At 29.9% G+C, this 17,674-nt stretch overlaps 1 protein-coding gene across 1 annotated transcript; it reads right to left on the bottom strand.

The window, feature by feature from the left end:
• Nucleotides 1-16,726: 16,726 nt before the first annotated feature.
• On the bottom strand, nucleotides 16,727-17,263 carry LOC140919457 (uncharacterized). Its single transcript, XM_073365477.1, has one exon. The coding sequence runs from the start codon at nucleotides 17,261-17,263 to the stop codon at nucleotides 16,727-16,729; it is 537 nt and encodes a 178-aa protein (XP_073221578.1).
• Between the last annotated feature and the right edge of the window lie 411 nt (nucleotides 17,264-17,674).

Genomic DNA, 17,674 nt, shown 5'->3' with positions numbered 1-17,674 from the left:
TCATGTAGGAATTTCTTCATTAACAAGAGTTCTTTGGAAGCTTCAGTTGTTGCATTGTACTCAGCTTCAGTTGTGGATAAAGCAACACACTTTGGTAGTCTTGATTGCCAAGACACAGCTCCCTGTGCAAATGTCATCATATAACAAGAAGTAGCTTTTCTAGAATCAAGATCACCTCCATAGCATAAACACACTTTGGAAGTTCCTCTGAGGTATCTGAGAATCCACTTTACTGCTTGTCAATGATCTTTACCAGGATTAAATAGAAACCGACTAACAACTCCAACTGCATGAGCAATATATGGCCTTATGCATACCATAACATACATCAAACTACCAACTACGGATGCATAAGGAACCTTCTTCATCTCTTCTTTGTCTTTCTCACTTGTAGGACATTTATCATAATTCAATTTAAAATGAGTAGCAAGTGGAGTACTAACAGGTTTGCAATTGCTCATGTTAAATCTCTCTAACACCTTCTCAATATAATTGTGTTGAGACAACCACAATTTATTATTCTTTCTGTCACGAATGATTCTTATACTCAGAATTTGCTTTGCAGGACCCAAGTCTTTCATTGCAAAAGACTTGTTCAAATCTTTCTTTAAAGATTAAATCTTCATAGTGTCATGACCAATAATCAACATGTCATCCACATATAATAAGAGAATAATATAATCACCATCAGAGAATTTCTTGATAAACACACAATGGTCAGAAGTAGTTTTACCATACCCATGTTTCTCCATGAAAGAATCAAATTTCTTGTACCATTGTCGAGGTGCTTGTTTGAGCCCATACAAGCTTTTCTTCAATTTAGACACAAGTTGCTCTTTAGCTTTGACTTTGGAACCCTCTAGTTGCTCCATATAGATCTCTTCCTCCAAATCACCATGTAAGTACAAAAGTGCGCCTAAGAGGGGGGATGGGTGAATTAGGTGTTAGTAAACTTTCTTGTTTTCAGTGATATGGTAGTCAGAGAATTTCTTGATAAACACACAATGGTCAGAAGTAGTTTTACCATACCCATGTTTCTCCATGAAAGAATCAAATTTCTTGTACCATTGTCGAGGTGCTTGTTTGAGCCCATGCAAGCTTCTCTTCAATTTACACACAAATTGCTCTTTACCTTTGACTTTGAAACCCTCTGGTTGCTCCATATAGATCGCTTCCTCCAAATCACCCTGAAGGAATGCAGTTTTCACATCAAGTTGTTCAACTTCTAGGTTCAAACTAGTTGCTAACCCAAGCACAACTCAGATAGAGGACATCTTCACCACATATAATTTTTTTTTATCAAAGTCAAACCATTTCTCTGGTTTTCAAGAAATATGACATCTCGACTTCTGATAATTTTCTTGTCAACCGGATCCCACAATCTATAACCAAATTCTTCATCACCATAATCGACGAATATACACTATTTGAATTTACTATCAAGCTTGGACCTCTCATCTCTTGGAACATGAACAAAACATCTGAAACCAAAAACTCTCAAATGACTGTAAGAGACATATTTCTCTGTCCATACTCTATTTGGAACATCACCATCAAGTGGAATAGAAGGAGAAAGATTGATCAAATCCACTGTAGTTTTCATTGCTTCACTCCAAAAGGATTTCAATAATTTTGCATGAAAGAGCATACATCTGATTATGTCATTAATTGCACGATTCATTCTCTCTGCAACACCATTATGTTGAGGTGTCTTTTGTAACTTTTTTCTCAAACCTAATTCCATGTTCTCTACAATATTCTTCAAATGAACCTCTGTATTCGCCATCGTTATCTAATCGAACACATTTCAATTTCCTTCCCTTTTCTCTTTCAACACTTGCATGAAAATGCTTGAAGACTCCAAATATCTGGTCTTTAGATTTCAAAGTAATTGCCCACACTTTTCTAGAGCGGTCGTCCATAAAAGTAACAAAATATGATGCACAACCAAGAGATTTACTATCCATCATACAAACATCAATATGAACTAAATCAAGAATATATTGCCTCCTATGAGGACCAGTATAATGAAAAGAAACTCTATGTTGTTTTCCAGCAAAACAATGAGTGCAAGTTTTTAGAGACGTACCTTTCACAGGAAGAAAAATTTTCTTCACAAGTACGTTGAGTCATTTCTCACTCAAGTGACAGAGACGCATATGCCATAAATCAGAAGATGCATTTTCAATTGCATTCACTTCTTCCTTGCATAACTTCGTAGGCATCCTAAAGAGAGAAGTGGAACTTTGCTCTTTTGCAACCACTAGGAACCCTTTGGTGATTTTACATATACCACCACCACCAAAGTAAGTGTGATAACCATCAATATCCAAAGCTTTCACCGAAATCAAATTGAGACGAATATCAGGTACATGTCTAACATTCTTCAATTGAAGCTTGCAACCAATTCCAGTTTCAACCCAAACATCTCTCATACCGATAATTTTACATACTCCTTCATCTCCCATTTTTACCATGCCAAAATCACCAGCACTATAAGATGAGAAGAAATCACGTCTATGAGTAATATGATATGAGGCACCCGAATCAATAATCCAAGTTGAATCATGACATGTAAGGTTTATGAAATTATCATCACAAACGATGTAGACATTATTAACAGATGCATATTCTAAAAAATACTCATATGCTCTGCCATTGAAACCCCATCTTTGTATTTCATATTCACCAGCTTCCGAATCAAGAATGCTTTATTTTTCACGTTCTTTCGTTCATACAACTCTTTTAATTTTTCCCACATCTTGTTAGCATCTATTTCAATTTCAACATGTGGATATATACTAAGATCCAACCATTGTCTGATCAACGCCACTGTCTTTCTATTCATCTTCTTCCAGTCAGCGTCAAATTTATCTGCAGGTTTAGCAGTGTTACCCTCAATAAGATCATACAAATCTTTATTGTATAACATGTCTTCCATGAGAGTCTTCCAAAATGTGTAATTAGAAGAGTTGAGTTTAATCATATTGGGACCTTTATTTTCCTCCTCCATTTAAATGCACAAATCAAATAACCGAGCTCTAGATACCACTTTATTGAGAAAAAACCAGAGATAATTGGCAATAACTATCTCAATAATGCGGAATATTTTTCCCCACCTGTGAAGATAAATAGCCAAACAGAAAATACAATTCCACAAAGCAAAAATAATTGGCAGAAAATTAAATATGAGACAAACACAATTTTTAACATGGAAAACTTCCCTCAAATTGAGAGAATAAAAACCACGGGATCTAGTCCGGTAAAAACTTCCACTATAATAATTAATGGGTACACCAGAGTCTTCCTAATAACAATAGAGAACATCAATCAACAACAATAAAAACCTTATAACAACCTTCCACTAAAGTGGGTATGCCAAAGTAACTCTCAGAGAAGATAAAACTACTCAAACTATATATTAAAGTAACAAATTTAGTGGTAGGAATAACATACTAAATTTGTAGATCAAACAGAGTCAGTTTGCTACACACCTGTTACCACCACCAGAACCAAACCCTTATTTTTCTTCTTTGGAAACCGTTCTCATTCTGCATCACATCTAAAATACTGATTTCAAATCCCTTTTATTTCCTTCACATGGCCTAGTCTAATAATACTTTTTTTTTATTTCAATAATAATAATAATAATACTAATACTAATAAAACTAGTGGGTTCCACTTAGAGAGTGAGTCTACCCAAAAGATAATATCAAGATATTGTGTGCATCAAGTAGTTTAATGTGGGAGAAGTCTATATTTGAAAACAATAGTAGGAAGAAGTATTTTATAATTAATACACTTTACACAAATTTTATGAGAAGATACAAATCAAATTATTAAATGTTACCCTTTCTGACAAAGTTAACACCAAACAATCCTCACTTAACATAAGGGTATATTGAACAATGGAAACAAATATCTTTTTATTAGACATTAGTCTAAGTTGACGAGCAAATGTTGAATATTGATGTAGATCAGACATAGTAACAAGCCTAATTCTAAAGGTGTATTTCATATTATATATTATATATATATATATAACATATATGGAAAACTGCATTCTAGTGGTAAATAGTGTTTTTGTTAAAAGCTATTTTATTCCAATTGATTCCGGTGGTAAATTTATGTTCCGAATATGAATGTTTAAGCACCATACGTGTCATGAACGTGGTAATAAATCATTTAAATTGTAAAATGAAGACATATTAAATATTTTTGGTGTATGTGGTTGCAATTTATCCTTTGTCATAACGTGAATGAAAATACACGCCGGAAGAATAGAATAGTAGCAGATAAATAAAACATTATATATGATAACAATAGTATGAAATTTATTTTCTAATACACTTACACAAATTTTATGGCAAGATGCAAATCAAAATATAAAAAGTCACCCTTGCGGGCATGGTTAACCAACACAATCCTCACCTTAAAATAAGGGTATATTTAGAGACATTGTCGTGAGTTGATGAATAAGTGTTGGACACCGATCTATATTAAACACAACAACACGCCTAATCTCTAAAACACATTCAAAGAAAAAATACAGGAGATACCAAATATAGTGGCATGTATGTCATATATCATAACATACATACATAGAACTGTAATCAATTAACATTTGTCTACAAAATAAATACACATTTTAGTAATAAAAAATTAGACACTTATAAGATTTTCTTCATTATCAAAGCATATTGTTTTTATAAGATTTTCTTCGTTATCAAAGCATATTATTTTTCAACTCGTACAAATGAAAAAATAGTAGGAATTGCTAGTGAACAAGAGAAAAATATTGCAATGAATCCACTAAACATTAGTTCAATTGTTTACTTCACAATTGCTGTTAGATTTTAATTTAATCAGTTATCAAAACTAGCGCCAAAAAAATTATATACCTTTTCCCTTTAACTATTTACCTTCACAATTAGCTTTTACATTTCATTTCACAGTCCACATTGTCTTAAACCCACTTTAATCTTCTGATAGGGAGGCATGGACTAATGTTGCCTTTTTGATATTATTGTGATATTGGATGTCGAATTAAATTTATATATGTGTGTGATTAGATGAGTTCATGTGATGTGATAACAAAAGATGGATGTCTTGTGATAATTTTATGTGATGATAATGATGTATGATTAGTAATTGTGATGTTATAATTTTGTGATAAGTTTATGTGATGATGTTTGATTGATGATAGTGATGCTATAAATTTGTGATGAGTTTATGTGATGATGATGGTGTGTGATTAATGATAGTGATGTTATAAACTGTGATGAGAATATTGAATTAACCTCATAGTTGATTAAATAATAGTGATTTCAATTTGTGTTTGAGATGACGGTTTTAATGGAGTATCATATACCAACGAGGGGAGACAATAAATATTGAGAATTTATGAAGTGGAGAATATTTTGTCATCATATAGGTAGGAGATGACAAGCATTGTGATTCTGGGGAAGTACAACTAATTGAATGAGTCTGATCGTGGCGGTCTACTATTGAGGTTTAAGGCAAGATTGTTAGACCTTTGAGGTATTCAGGTGGGGAATTCCTAGGTGACTTGGAGGTAGCACTCCAAATGTCGAGAGCTACCATACAACACATGTTTACCTTGACTGTCGCGTATATGTGTCTTGGGTTGAGTTGACGGGATCTATGAGGACAAGGCCAATTTGAATTTTCCGTCCACCGAGATGGTGGCATAATATCAAGTCTCCTAACCAAGTACTTCAGAGTTAGAATGGTACCACATTGTGAAGTAGAGTCTAATCTCATGCATAACATTGCATTTTCTTGTGATTGTTTTATTGTGATTAATGTGTATCGCATGTGATTATAATTTCTCTTAGATGATTTGATGTTATAGTGAAAGATATTGATTTTCCTTGAGTGTTTTTGACTTTTAATGTGATATTTTTCTTGAGCAGTATTTGTGTAATGATACGGTTCTATTATGATTTTGTGTGTGTTTTTCTTACTTGTATTATACTATCAACATGATTTCGAAACTCACCTCTTTCGTTGTTTGTGTTTGACTGGCTTAGCTCTACGTTTGCGAAATCGCAGTTGTCACAGGTTAATGAGTCTTGAAGTTCAAGTTTGGGAGGAACCCCATTATGATAGGTGATACCGGGAATAAAGGGTTTTAATTTGTATTTTACTTATTCAATTTGAAACAAATTTTTGTATGAAAATCTTTGAAGTACTAGTAAGTTTTTAGAATTAAATACTATAATTATACTTAAATAAAGTTTATTGAGATTGCACTATTTTAATGGAGAAAATAAGTTTAAAGTGTTCCTTTTAATTTTTGAGAAACGTGATATCCTAAATTAAATTTTTTTTTTATTTTCTTGGAAACAAATTTTTATTTATCCGCTGCAAATTTTATAGAAATATAATATAAATTATTATATGTATTATTTTGAGGTGTAGGGTGTCATAGTATATGGAACACCGTAAAGCAACCAGATATTGTGCAAATTTTCTTTTCCAAACCTGCAATCAATATGAAATGGTATTTAATTTTTATATGAAATGGTAATTAATTTTTACATGCGAGAAATCACAAATATCATAATATAAAAGCTAAAAGAAGCAAAAATTAAATGCCAGATCTTGTGCTACATCCAAATTATGTTCCCACATGTGATTTTCAAATGGAAATTATTTCATAGACTCTAAAACTTCAACAACAACAAAATACAAATAACAAAACTGGTTCTATCAGGGATAATCCCCGTATTCAAAGTGGAATGTTAACTAGGGAAAAATTTATTAACAGCCAAAAATCAAATAAAAAATTCAAACAGGACAACAAATTATGATCAACACCAACGTTTAAGCAAGATGGTATATGCGTAGAATATCGATGCATGTGATTAAGCAAGGTAACCACAAATCTTGATGGGTAAATGATTTCAACATCAGTAACCCCCAAATGGCAACAAAAAAGTAATAGAGGTCAGAAAATCAACCGTGACGGTGGTCGGAACCAAACGAATGGAGGAGGAAATGGACGTGCGCTGCTTTGATTTAGGGTTCCATGTGTAAACTGCTTAAGATTATGTCTAGATTGTGAAAAAATGAAAACAAAAAAGGGGCCATGAGGCCCTTTGTCCCAAGTCTACAAAAAACTAAGAAATATTGGGTTGGGGCCACAAAAAATAAGATTCATTAATAGAGGCTCAAAATTTGGGGCCTAGTAGGAAGTTTAATAAATGGGGCTTTGTGATTATGGACTTTTTTGACAGCTCTACCTGTTACTAATGTTTTAATGACAACAACACAAGAGAACAGTTATTCACTAATAGGTTACTTTAAGTGCACAAATTAGTTTATTGCAAAACAAGAATCTATGTTATTGACTATGTAACATAAGTAGTTATTTAGTGATAATCAATAATGTGTGAAGCACATAAATGATATTATCATATAATAAACAAATGATTATTTTCACTAATGAAAGAACAAGTCAAAACTTAGGATTGTTGAAGCAACAAAGCTTTGGTCTAAGACATGTGTTCACATTACTATGTGTAGTCATCCTCTAAATAAGAAGATAAATTACATATTTGATGATGGAACAAATGGCTCTGGTCCAATCCTTTGATCACCAAACATCTCAAGACATGAATTGATGAATCAAAATTGGTTGAGCGTCCAAAAGAGAAACTAACAATGATCAAACATCCGAAAAAAGTCAACAATAAAGATCAAACACTCCTTTGATTTAGCATTCTTTCAAGGATTAGCAAAGCTCAAGAAAGCTCAAAATTCTTCTACTGCAATGGTTAACAAAGCAACATTTCTTTTGGAACAATATTCCTCTAAACAATTTATTCCTCTAGTACGACTTTGAAGACTATCCAAAATGAAATAGCAAGATATCAATAGAAACCAGAAGATTCCTATGATGAAGTATTATCACTTCCTCTAAGCAAACATAATGTGACATTAATACACACAAAATGAAGCAAGATGTATAATAATAGTCTGGAAACATATACAGTAAAAATGTGTAAATCAAAACAACTACATGTACAAATGCAATATATTTTGCACCTTTCACACAACTTTTTTTTTTCAAGGAAATATATTAAAGAGCTATAAAAAGAACTTCCTTTAAAATTAAAGAAGTTGACAGTAGTGATCCAAAGTTGACAAATATTATCATGACGATAGAGCCCAATAGTGGTGATGACATCCTTATATCGTACTAATGTTTTTCATCTTCAGTGACAAATACATCAAAAGAAAATATCTAAGACTATGTTTATAAATTGAATATCATATGACAAGTCTTAAAGATTAAACACTGAAGAGAAAGAAAATAAAAAACGATATTCATATTCAAAAGAGTACATTTGAGAAAAAACCACGAGCATGAGATTAAAATTGTAATATCATCTTTAAGAAGAGTTGTAATTCCCCAAATTTTTTGATCCAAAACGCTACTTAAATATACTTATCGCTTAGAAAAATTTAAGATAATTTTTTTTAAAGTAAGAATACCTAACATTTATTTATTTAAATAATTAGTAACAACTACATTTATTTAATATTATTAAGAAAATATTTATTAAAAGCTAAAACAAAGAAAAAACAATTATTCTTAACGGAAGGGAACCGACTTCCTTAGTTCTAAAATTCTAGTGCTTTTTAAAAGTTAGTGACAAAAGTTTTAAAATAAATTTAGAAATATCGCGGCAATTCTATTATTACAAAATTGTATTGAAAAATCCAATTTTTTTTACCCCACGTTCGCCGTACGTTAATACTCATCAATTACTCTTGAATCTCCTCGAACACATTAGTACTTAATATGTTGTTGTAAGGGTTAGTTTTATCCATCATCCACATCAAACCAAAGATAAACATATAGAAGAATAACACACACTATATAAAAGTAAAAACTTCCAATTTAAAAGAAAAAATGCGCAAAATGGTATATTGTTTATCAAAATTATATGCATAATGCATGCTCCTAAAACTATATGATATGAATATAAATATGTCACTAAGGCAACTTCCACACATAAAGATCACCCATATCAATGGAGAAAATAAACATGCCACTAAGGCAACTTCCACGAAGATGCATATGTTATGACATGATGATAAATTATCAAAGAGATATATTATCACACAGCCTACTAAGAATCATATCATATGCATTCAAAATCACGCTGTCAAATCATCATCTTATTCACATATTACTAAGATCACATACCACACATCCTTATCATGAGTATCACATATTCATAGATAAATAATCATAAAAATTATAACTCTCACCACATACACATAAAATTCGAAACTTGATATCATATACACCATAAAAGTGAAGACTTTAACATATATAACAAGAAAATGCATATTCCAACTCATATACACCATCAAGTTAAATTCTTATCACATATAACATACAAATTCAACCTTTATTTCATATTAATCATAAAAATTAAAATTTTATCATATATAACATAAAAATCCATACTTTACTTTATATTCATCATAAAAATTAAAATTATATCACGTATAACATAAAAATTCATGCTTTACTTCCTATTCATCACAAAAATTAAAACTTTATCATATATAACATAAAAATTTATACTTTACTTTATATTTATCATAAAAATTAAAACTTTATCACATATAACATAAAAATTCATAATTTATTTCTTAAAAATTGTATATTATATATTGAACTTAACGCAAAGGATTGAGGTATCATTCTTTTAATTCATTAGTCTATATTTATTCCTTTCAAAAAGCAAGCAATCAGAATTATTAATTTCATGTCATCCAACCAACGGTCTAACTATAATTTGTGTGGGGAAAAACTTTTACCTTGATCGTTTTTCTTCCGAGTACAAAGTTTTAAGCCCCACGAAGTCGTTCACAAGGAAAAAGAAGTTTCAAGCTTTTGATGCACGAAGAGAGGAGGTGATGATGATGGTGGCTAAGATTCTGGTATTCCTTTCTGTTTAGAGAATCTTGTTTATAAAGGGTTTGTGAATTAGGGTTTATGATGGTGGCTAGTGTTTCAGTATATTATTACTAAGTATAGAAATATTGTGGACTATACGGAAAAGTTAAAGTGAAGATTATTGGGTAGATAGTGTTGGGTCTGAATACAAAATAGAAGGGATAAAATATTGTTTATTTATTTTTTTTGTTAACCTTGATCGTAAAAAAACAAGCCACAAACTCCTAACCCAATATCTACTCATTCATATGGATTGGGTGACACCAAACCACAACACATTAGCCCAAATTCTTCTTGCACTAGAGATAAAAATACATCTACTAAATAATTCTGACTAACAACTTTATCAACTACAATAAGTCGAACAAGGAAAATAATTATCCCACCTAATTTAATATTGGAAAATATATATTTATAGGTCCTAATTATTTTAAATAGAAATTTTAGAGGATGTTACAAGAACCATTAGAAATATCTTTAAATCAATCAAATACAATCATAATTGCTTCAAAAATGAATGGCCATACTTGAATTGATATAGAATTTAAATGTAATATATTCTTAACGAGAGTTAAAATCCTAGGACAATGTGTCGAGAGAAATACAAACTTGTAATCTTGAACTTTGGCCTAGTAGAGGCAATAAGTAAGGAATAAGTAATATAAACATGTAATCTTGAAACTGGTGATGTTGAAAACAGGAATAGCTACATCTAATCACTTCACACAGAAGGATTTAATCAATTGTTCTCAAGTGGAATCACAAGTTCACTAAACACCTTCTAGTCAACTAATTGTACTCAAGTCTTCTCAACCTTTTAGCTTAGTACAACCCAACTATTGATGATGGAAATTGTTACTAGGCCAAGTTACAAAGTGTTTAGATGAGTTTGGAATGAATTTTCACATAAGAGTGTTTACACAAATTTTTGCTCTTAGAAGATTTCTTAGGTTTCTCAACACTTAGAGCTAATACAAGAGTTTGTAGTTTGTAATGACATGAATTCTTCTCGTATTTTTTTTGTTATTTGTTTATTCTTTGTGAATATCACAAATCTTTATATAGAGAGCCATTTAGTCCATAGAGTTTCTTAACGTTGTTGTGATTGCATGAAATCAACATGTAAATAAATAACCTGAATCAAATATTTAGATATTTTCAATCAACAATAAAAGCTTGTCCAAATCTGTCTTCATAATTGATCGGAGTTCCAGACTCACTGTATCGGAGTTCCATTACACCGTAGAAAACTGTTCTAGAATTACACCCTCAATATGGTTGTTTAAGCCACTCTTAATATGACGTTTAAAGTCACTCACAATATGATACTATGACAACTCATAACTCAAAAGGACTACAACATAAAAAACCGCTCTAAAAGACTACAACACACAAACCGCCACAAAAGACTACGACACAAAAACTGCTACAAAAGACTACGACGCAAAAACTGCTCATAGTGGTATTAGGACCACTATAAAATTTACAAGACTACGACATGAAAAATCGCTCTAAAAGGATAGTGGTATTAGGACCACTCGAAAATCAACGGAACTAAGGCATAACAACCGCTCTAAATATCGAAGGAACTGCAGCATAACAACCGCTAAAAAAATCGAAGGGAGAATAAAGAAAGATGAGAAATGCATTCACCTTTGGTGTATTTTTCACAATAGTTTGACACTTTTTATATAGTGATGGAAGCAAACCCACATATGTTTTCTATCTAATGTGGGGCTTTAGTATTTATAGAGTTGGAAACTACTCAAAATATGAGAATTTTCTAAGGTAGGACTTCAACAATTTTTAAATTCACACATTAACATATTTTATGTTCCAACATTTTCTTTGTTTCATTTCAATTAGAATAATTTATATTTTGATTATAACTATAAATTTTATAAATAATATGGTGTAACAATCGAGTCCTTAGTTTTCAAAGAAAAAAATCATCCATAATTAATATTATTTCTATATAGTCTAGAACTGGAATCCATGCTATGCACAAAAATTACGTATTGAACTAATACAAAGTTGAGTTATATATATAACATAAGAATGCTCCAAAGTTTTTATTAAAAATATTAAACTTTAATATATACTAGACATGCACCCGTACGTGTGAAAAATTAATTTCTATACGGATCTATAAAAAAAAGTAATGTAGCAATGTAAGTTAACAAGTGTAATACAAAAAAGAATAATAATTATATAAAATAAAGGCTAAATTACATCTGTGATCCCTTAACTTAATTTCAATTAACATTTTAGTTCTTTATCTTTTTTTCCCGAGTTGGTCCTTTATTTTAATTTTAAGTGACAATTTGATATTTTATATATTAAAATATCAACAATGTTATCCTTTTTTTTACAAAAATTCAAAAAAATCATCAAAATTTTTAACCAAAACCCATAAAATTAATAATCATTTTCAAAATAATGCAAATTTCATCAAATCCATAGCTCAAATATTCAAATAAACTCATATTTTCATCTCCAACAACACCAAATAAAGAATGAAAATATGAGTTTATTTCAAAATTTAAGTTATGAATTTGATTCAATTTGCATTTTATTGAAGATGATAATAAATTTTATGGGTTTTGGTTGAAAATTTTGATGATTTTTTTTGAATTTTTGTAAGAAAAAGGATAGCATTGTTGACATTTTAAAACATATAATACCAAATTGTCACTTAAAATTAAAATAAAGGACCAACTCGGGGAAAAAAAAAGATAAAGGACTAAAATGTTATCTGAAATTAAGTTAATGGATTGCAGATATAATTTAGCCTAAAATAAACACAAAAATCATATAGTAACCTATTTGATATTTTGAAATACTTCTTTATAAACTACATTTGATGTAATATTTGAATCCTTGTCATTTGTATGATGATAAACTGAGTTCCGTTGCAGAATCCATCAGCTTGATTTATATCTCAATAACATGACTGATTTATATTCCTCAATAGCATGAATGATGTATCTCCACTTTTGACCTCAATACATGAAAGACTAAATACATTAGAATTGTCATTGAGAAACATGTTGTTGGCTATATCTATCCGTGTCATTTTTGTGATGATAAACATGTTGTTTCTTATAACTTGTTAATAGATAGTAGTTATGTTGTTAATTACGATGTTAGAGTTTCTCTATTCAATATTAGTTAGTTTATCGTTTGAATTATGTAGTTTATATATATATATAGAGCTTGTTGTATTAATTTTATTATATTTTATCAGTATAAATTCTAATAAATATTTATCTCGTTTATCTCTTCAATCGTGTACTTTCTAATATAATATCAACGACTTGATTGTGATTGAAGAACCATTGAATAATCTATGTTAACCTATGGTAAAAATAAGAAGATTATTTGCTGACAAAAACCATTGACATTTTTTTTACTCTATTTGTAGAGAAAAATTACTTAAGTAGAAAGAAGAAAAGAGTAAGAACTAGAAAAATATAAGAAGTATATTGATATAGTACGAGGATAAAGACCAAAAAGTGACGTTGGCGACTGGCTGCAAGGAAAAGTTGAATTTTACGAAAAAATTCGAATTTAGAATTTTAATTCAAAATACTATTCTTTATAAATATTTTTCTTTAATTTTCGGAGATTTCTATTTTGGTGCAACAAAAAAATGTAAAAGATTCTAAAAAAAAGTAAGTGGACCTAATCCATCGAATCCTATCAGGTGAGAGGGAGAGTTCAAGAGAAAGGGGGAGAGCAATATGAGCCTGGATATATTTTATTAACTTATTTTTATTATTTATAAAAAAAATTTAAAATATAGGGGATGCCATGGTATCTCCCCGCTCTTAAAAAGATCAGCCCATTGAGACAATTTACTAAATATTTTGTCATCTAGATATTTTTTCAGATTTTTAATAATTACAATTTCTCTCTAAAATATATGACTTATCCGTTTATGAAATTACTTATTTTTCACCGTAAGTCCAATTTGAGTGAAACCAACGCCTAAACGACCGGGTTTACAGTGGCTATATTATATACTAATTATTTCCCGATTTGGGGTAAGTTTATTTGACTCAATTTCAAAATTGACTCTTTTAGAGTATGTTATTATAATTAATTTTGACGTTTACCCATAAACGGTTGAGTTAGATTAATTGAAGAACAAAGAGTCAAACAACAAAGGATGTTTGCTCAGGGAATTGTATTCATGTGTGAAAGCTTCGAAATAAAGTAAGGGGTGATAGATCGTTTGAATTCATGAGTATAATATATTGTGAGATGAACGGGAAAATTGTATTTCTCAATGATTCATCTGAGATTCGCTACGTACGACATTAACCATTTGAGAGATAAATTAATTAATATACAAATATGTAAATTTTTAAAATAAAATGTGAAATATAAAATTTATAAGGTGCCGATTTATTTAATTTTGTTAAAAGTGTGGTATATAATATTATTGTGATATTTGATGTCAAATGAATTTTACGTATATGTTTGATTAGACGAGTTTATGTAAATGGTGGATGCATTGTGATAATTTTATGTGATGATGATGATGTATGATTAATAATAATTATGTTATAAATTTGTGATAAGTTTTTGTGATGATGTATGATTGATGATAATGATGCAATAAAGTTATGATGAGATATGATTAATGATAGTGATGTTATGTATTGGTGATGAGAATATTGAAGTAACCTCATAGTTGATGAAATATTGGTGATTCCTATTTGTGCTTGAGATGATAGTCTTAATGGAGTATGATGGGAGAAAATAGATTCTGAGAATATTTGAAGTGGAAATTATTTTATCATCATATACGTAAGGTCTGACAAGCCAAGTGATTATGGAGAAATACAACTAAATGAGGCTGATCGTTGTGGCCTGCTATTGAGCCTTAAGGCAAGATTCTTAGACCTTAGAGGTATTCGGGTGGGGAATTCCTAGGTGACTTGAAGGTAGCACACCAAATGTTGGTAGCTGCCATGCAACACAATTTTACCTCAATTGTCGCGTATATGTGTCTCGGGTTGAGTTGAGGGGATCTATGATGATAAGGCCAATTTGAATTGTCCGTCCATAGGGATGGTGGCATAGTATCAAGCCTCGTAATCAAGTACTTCAGAGTTAGAATGATACCACATTGTGAAGTAGAGTTTAAGTTCATGCATAACATTGCATTTTGTTGTGATTGTTTTGTTGTGATTAATATGTATCGTGTGCGATAATAATTTCTCTTGGATGATTTGATGTTATAGTGAAATATATTGATTTTCGTTGAGTGATTTTGACTTTATGATGTGATGTTTTTCCTTAAAAAATATTTGTGTAATATATGGCTTATTTATGATTAATTGCGGGTTCTTCTTACTTATAATATACTATTAACAAGATTTCAAAGCTCACCTCCTTCGTTGTTTTTGTTTGAATGACTTGACTCTGCGTTTGTGAAATCGCAGTTATTATAGGTTAATAAGTCTTGATGTTCAAGTTGAGAGAAACCCCGCTCTGATAGGGGATATCAGGAATGAGAGTCAAAATTGTATTTTACTTATTTAATTAGAAACAACTTTTTGTATGAAAACCTTATAAATGCTAGTAAGAATTTGGAATTAAATTACGAAATTATAGTTAAATTGAGTTTTTTGGAGATTGCATTTGTTTATAAGATGAAAAAAATTTAAAGTGTTCCATTTCCATTTGTATTTTGAGAAATGTGATATCTTAAAAAAATCGTAAAAGTTTCTTTTATTTAAAAGAGTATTATCAGTGTTAATTTCCATAAGAGCATTGACTATCCATAGTGTTTACTTTTTATCAAAGCGTTGACTTCTCATTAGAGTCAGACGACAACTTCTAGACGAGATTATTAAAGGCAGAAGTAAACAAATGTTGGTTGTATGCATCAAAGACAAACCAATCAAAGCGTTGTTAGTATTAAATAGAGTCACCAGAGACGCACTTTAGAGTGCGTTCACCAGACTTAGAGTTTGAAAAATAGAGTGGAGTCTTGGTGCTCATTTAACATAGATCAAACATCAAAGAATGCAACGTAATCTCAAATACAATACCCTAATCATCAAAATAAGTAAGGTTTATAGTTGTTCAAACCAAATTGGTTCTAATATATATATTCAAAAATATTTGGTGACATCATTTTTTATTGTATTCTATTAGTATGAGTGAAAATAAGTTATACTAAACTGACTTTTTGCAGCATCTACTAAATTCAGTATGATAAAAAAATTAAGGTCAAAGTTTAACCTCCTGTCTATCATAAATTTATTTTTTTGATTTAAGGCTAACTATTTTGAAAGACTAATATGAGATGTAACATATTTAAATATCTATTTCTTTTTAAATATATATTTATTTTAAAAAAGTTTGGAAACATTTAGTTTAAGATATCTTTAAATATACTTATTAGTAAACATACTAATGAGATAAAATTTTATATATATTTTTTTCTAAAGTGGCATTTTGAAAATCATGAATTATCTAAAATTTTATTTAATTTTTATTTTATAACAATATATTTAAATATATTAAATATTAGTGCAGATTGAAGTGTTTAAATAACATATAAGAAAAAAAAATTATTTAAAAAACATAAAAAAATCTAATATAAAATAATAGTAATAAAAAATGCTATTTATATTCTTCAAATTTTGTGACAGTCAAATTTGACTCATTTATTGTAGCATTATTCAGAAAAATACAAATTGCAAACTAAACATTCCTCTTCAAAAATTTTGTTATAGCAAGGATAATATAAGCAACGTTCTCAACAACTTTAGCATACTTTGGGAGCAAAGATTTATCCGGATAAGGTATTTCACCTGGTGATTCTCCTTCAATACAAGATTCATAAGCGACCAAAACACCGTATACTGCCTCTGTCATCCCATCGTAATCTCCACCTTTCAAGGAGTTTTCCATGTCTTCAAAATTAGAAACAGCACCATTTGGCCCACCAAAAAGATCAAAACATTCCACATAATGAGATTTTGCTTCAGGATCTTTATCATATTGATGAATTAGTGTCTTGATAAGATTGACTGTGTTGTTCACTTCAATCTGTAAATCATCAATGGTGTATTGAGCAAGGGTAACAAGATCTGCACCTTGCTTTGATTTGAGTAGAGTTATGCAAAATGAAGTGTTAACGTTTACATCCTTGCAAATGGTGTGAATATCTACAACTTTCATAGCATATGTGGACACAGTACATAAAACAAACACCACAAGAGAAATGTAACGAATCATATTGTATGATTTGTTTTTTTTTCTTAATTAACGATATTAGTTGTTTGTTTTTACTCTTTAGTTGCTTTATATAGTTAATGATTAACTTTTATAAATTTTTAATAAAATTGATTTCATTGAATTCAAATTGTCTATTTAAGTATCTTAATAATGATTTGGATTATGTAATTTTGATTGGTCAAAATGCAATTAGTTAACTTCATTGATTTGTTGGACCGAAATTGGCTAATAAAGTATCTTCATAATGATTTGATATAATAATAATAATAATAATAATAATAATAATAATAATAATAATAATAATAATAATAATAATAATAATAATAATAATAATAATAATAATAATAGATAAATAAATAAATATCCCGTAATTTTACAATGAGGATTAGAGCTGTCAATTTGATAAACTCA

Source organism: Cicer arietinum, chromosome 2, assembly GCF_000331145.2.
Source record: "Cicer arietinum cultivar CDC Frontier isolate Library 1 chromosome 2, Cicar.CDCFrontier_v2.0, whole genome shotgun sequence".
Taxonomy (NCBI): Eukaryota; Viridiplantae; Streptophyta; class Magnoliopsida; order Fabales; family Fabaceae; genus Cicer; species Cicer arietinum.
Note: the sequence above shows the minus strand (reverse complement) of the source record. Positions and strands in the feature narration are given on the sequence as shown.

What these genes read in the sequence shown, in the direction of transcription:
- LOC140919457 (XM_073365477.1), bottom strand. Translation starts at nt 17,263, where the DNA reads ATGATTCGTTACATTTCTCTTGTGGTGTTTGTTTTATGTACTGTGTCC.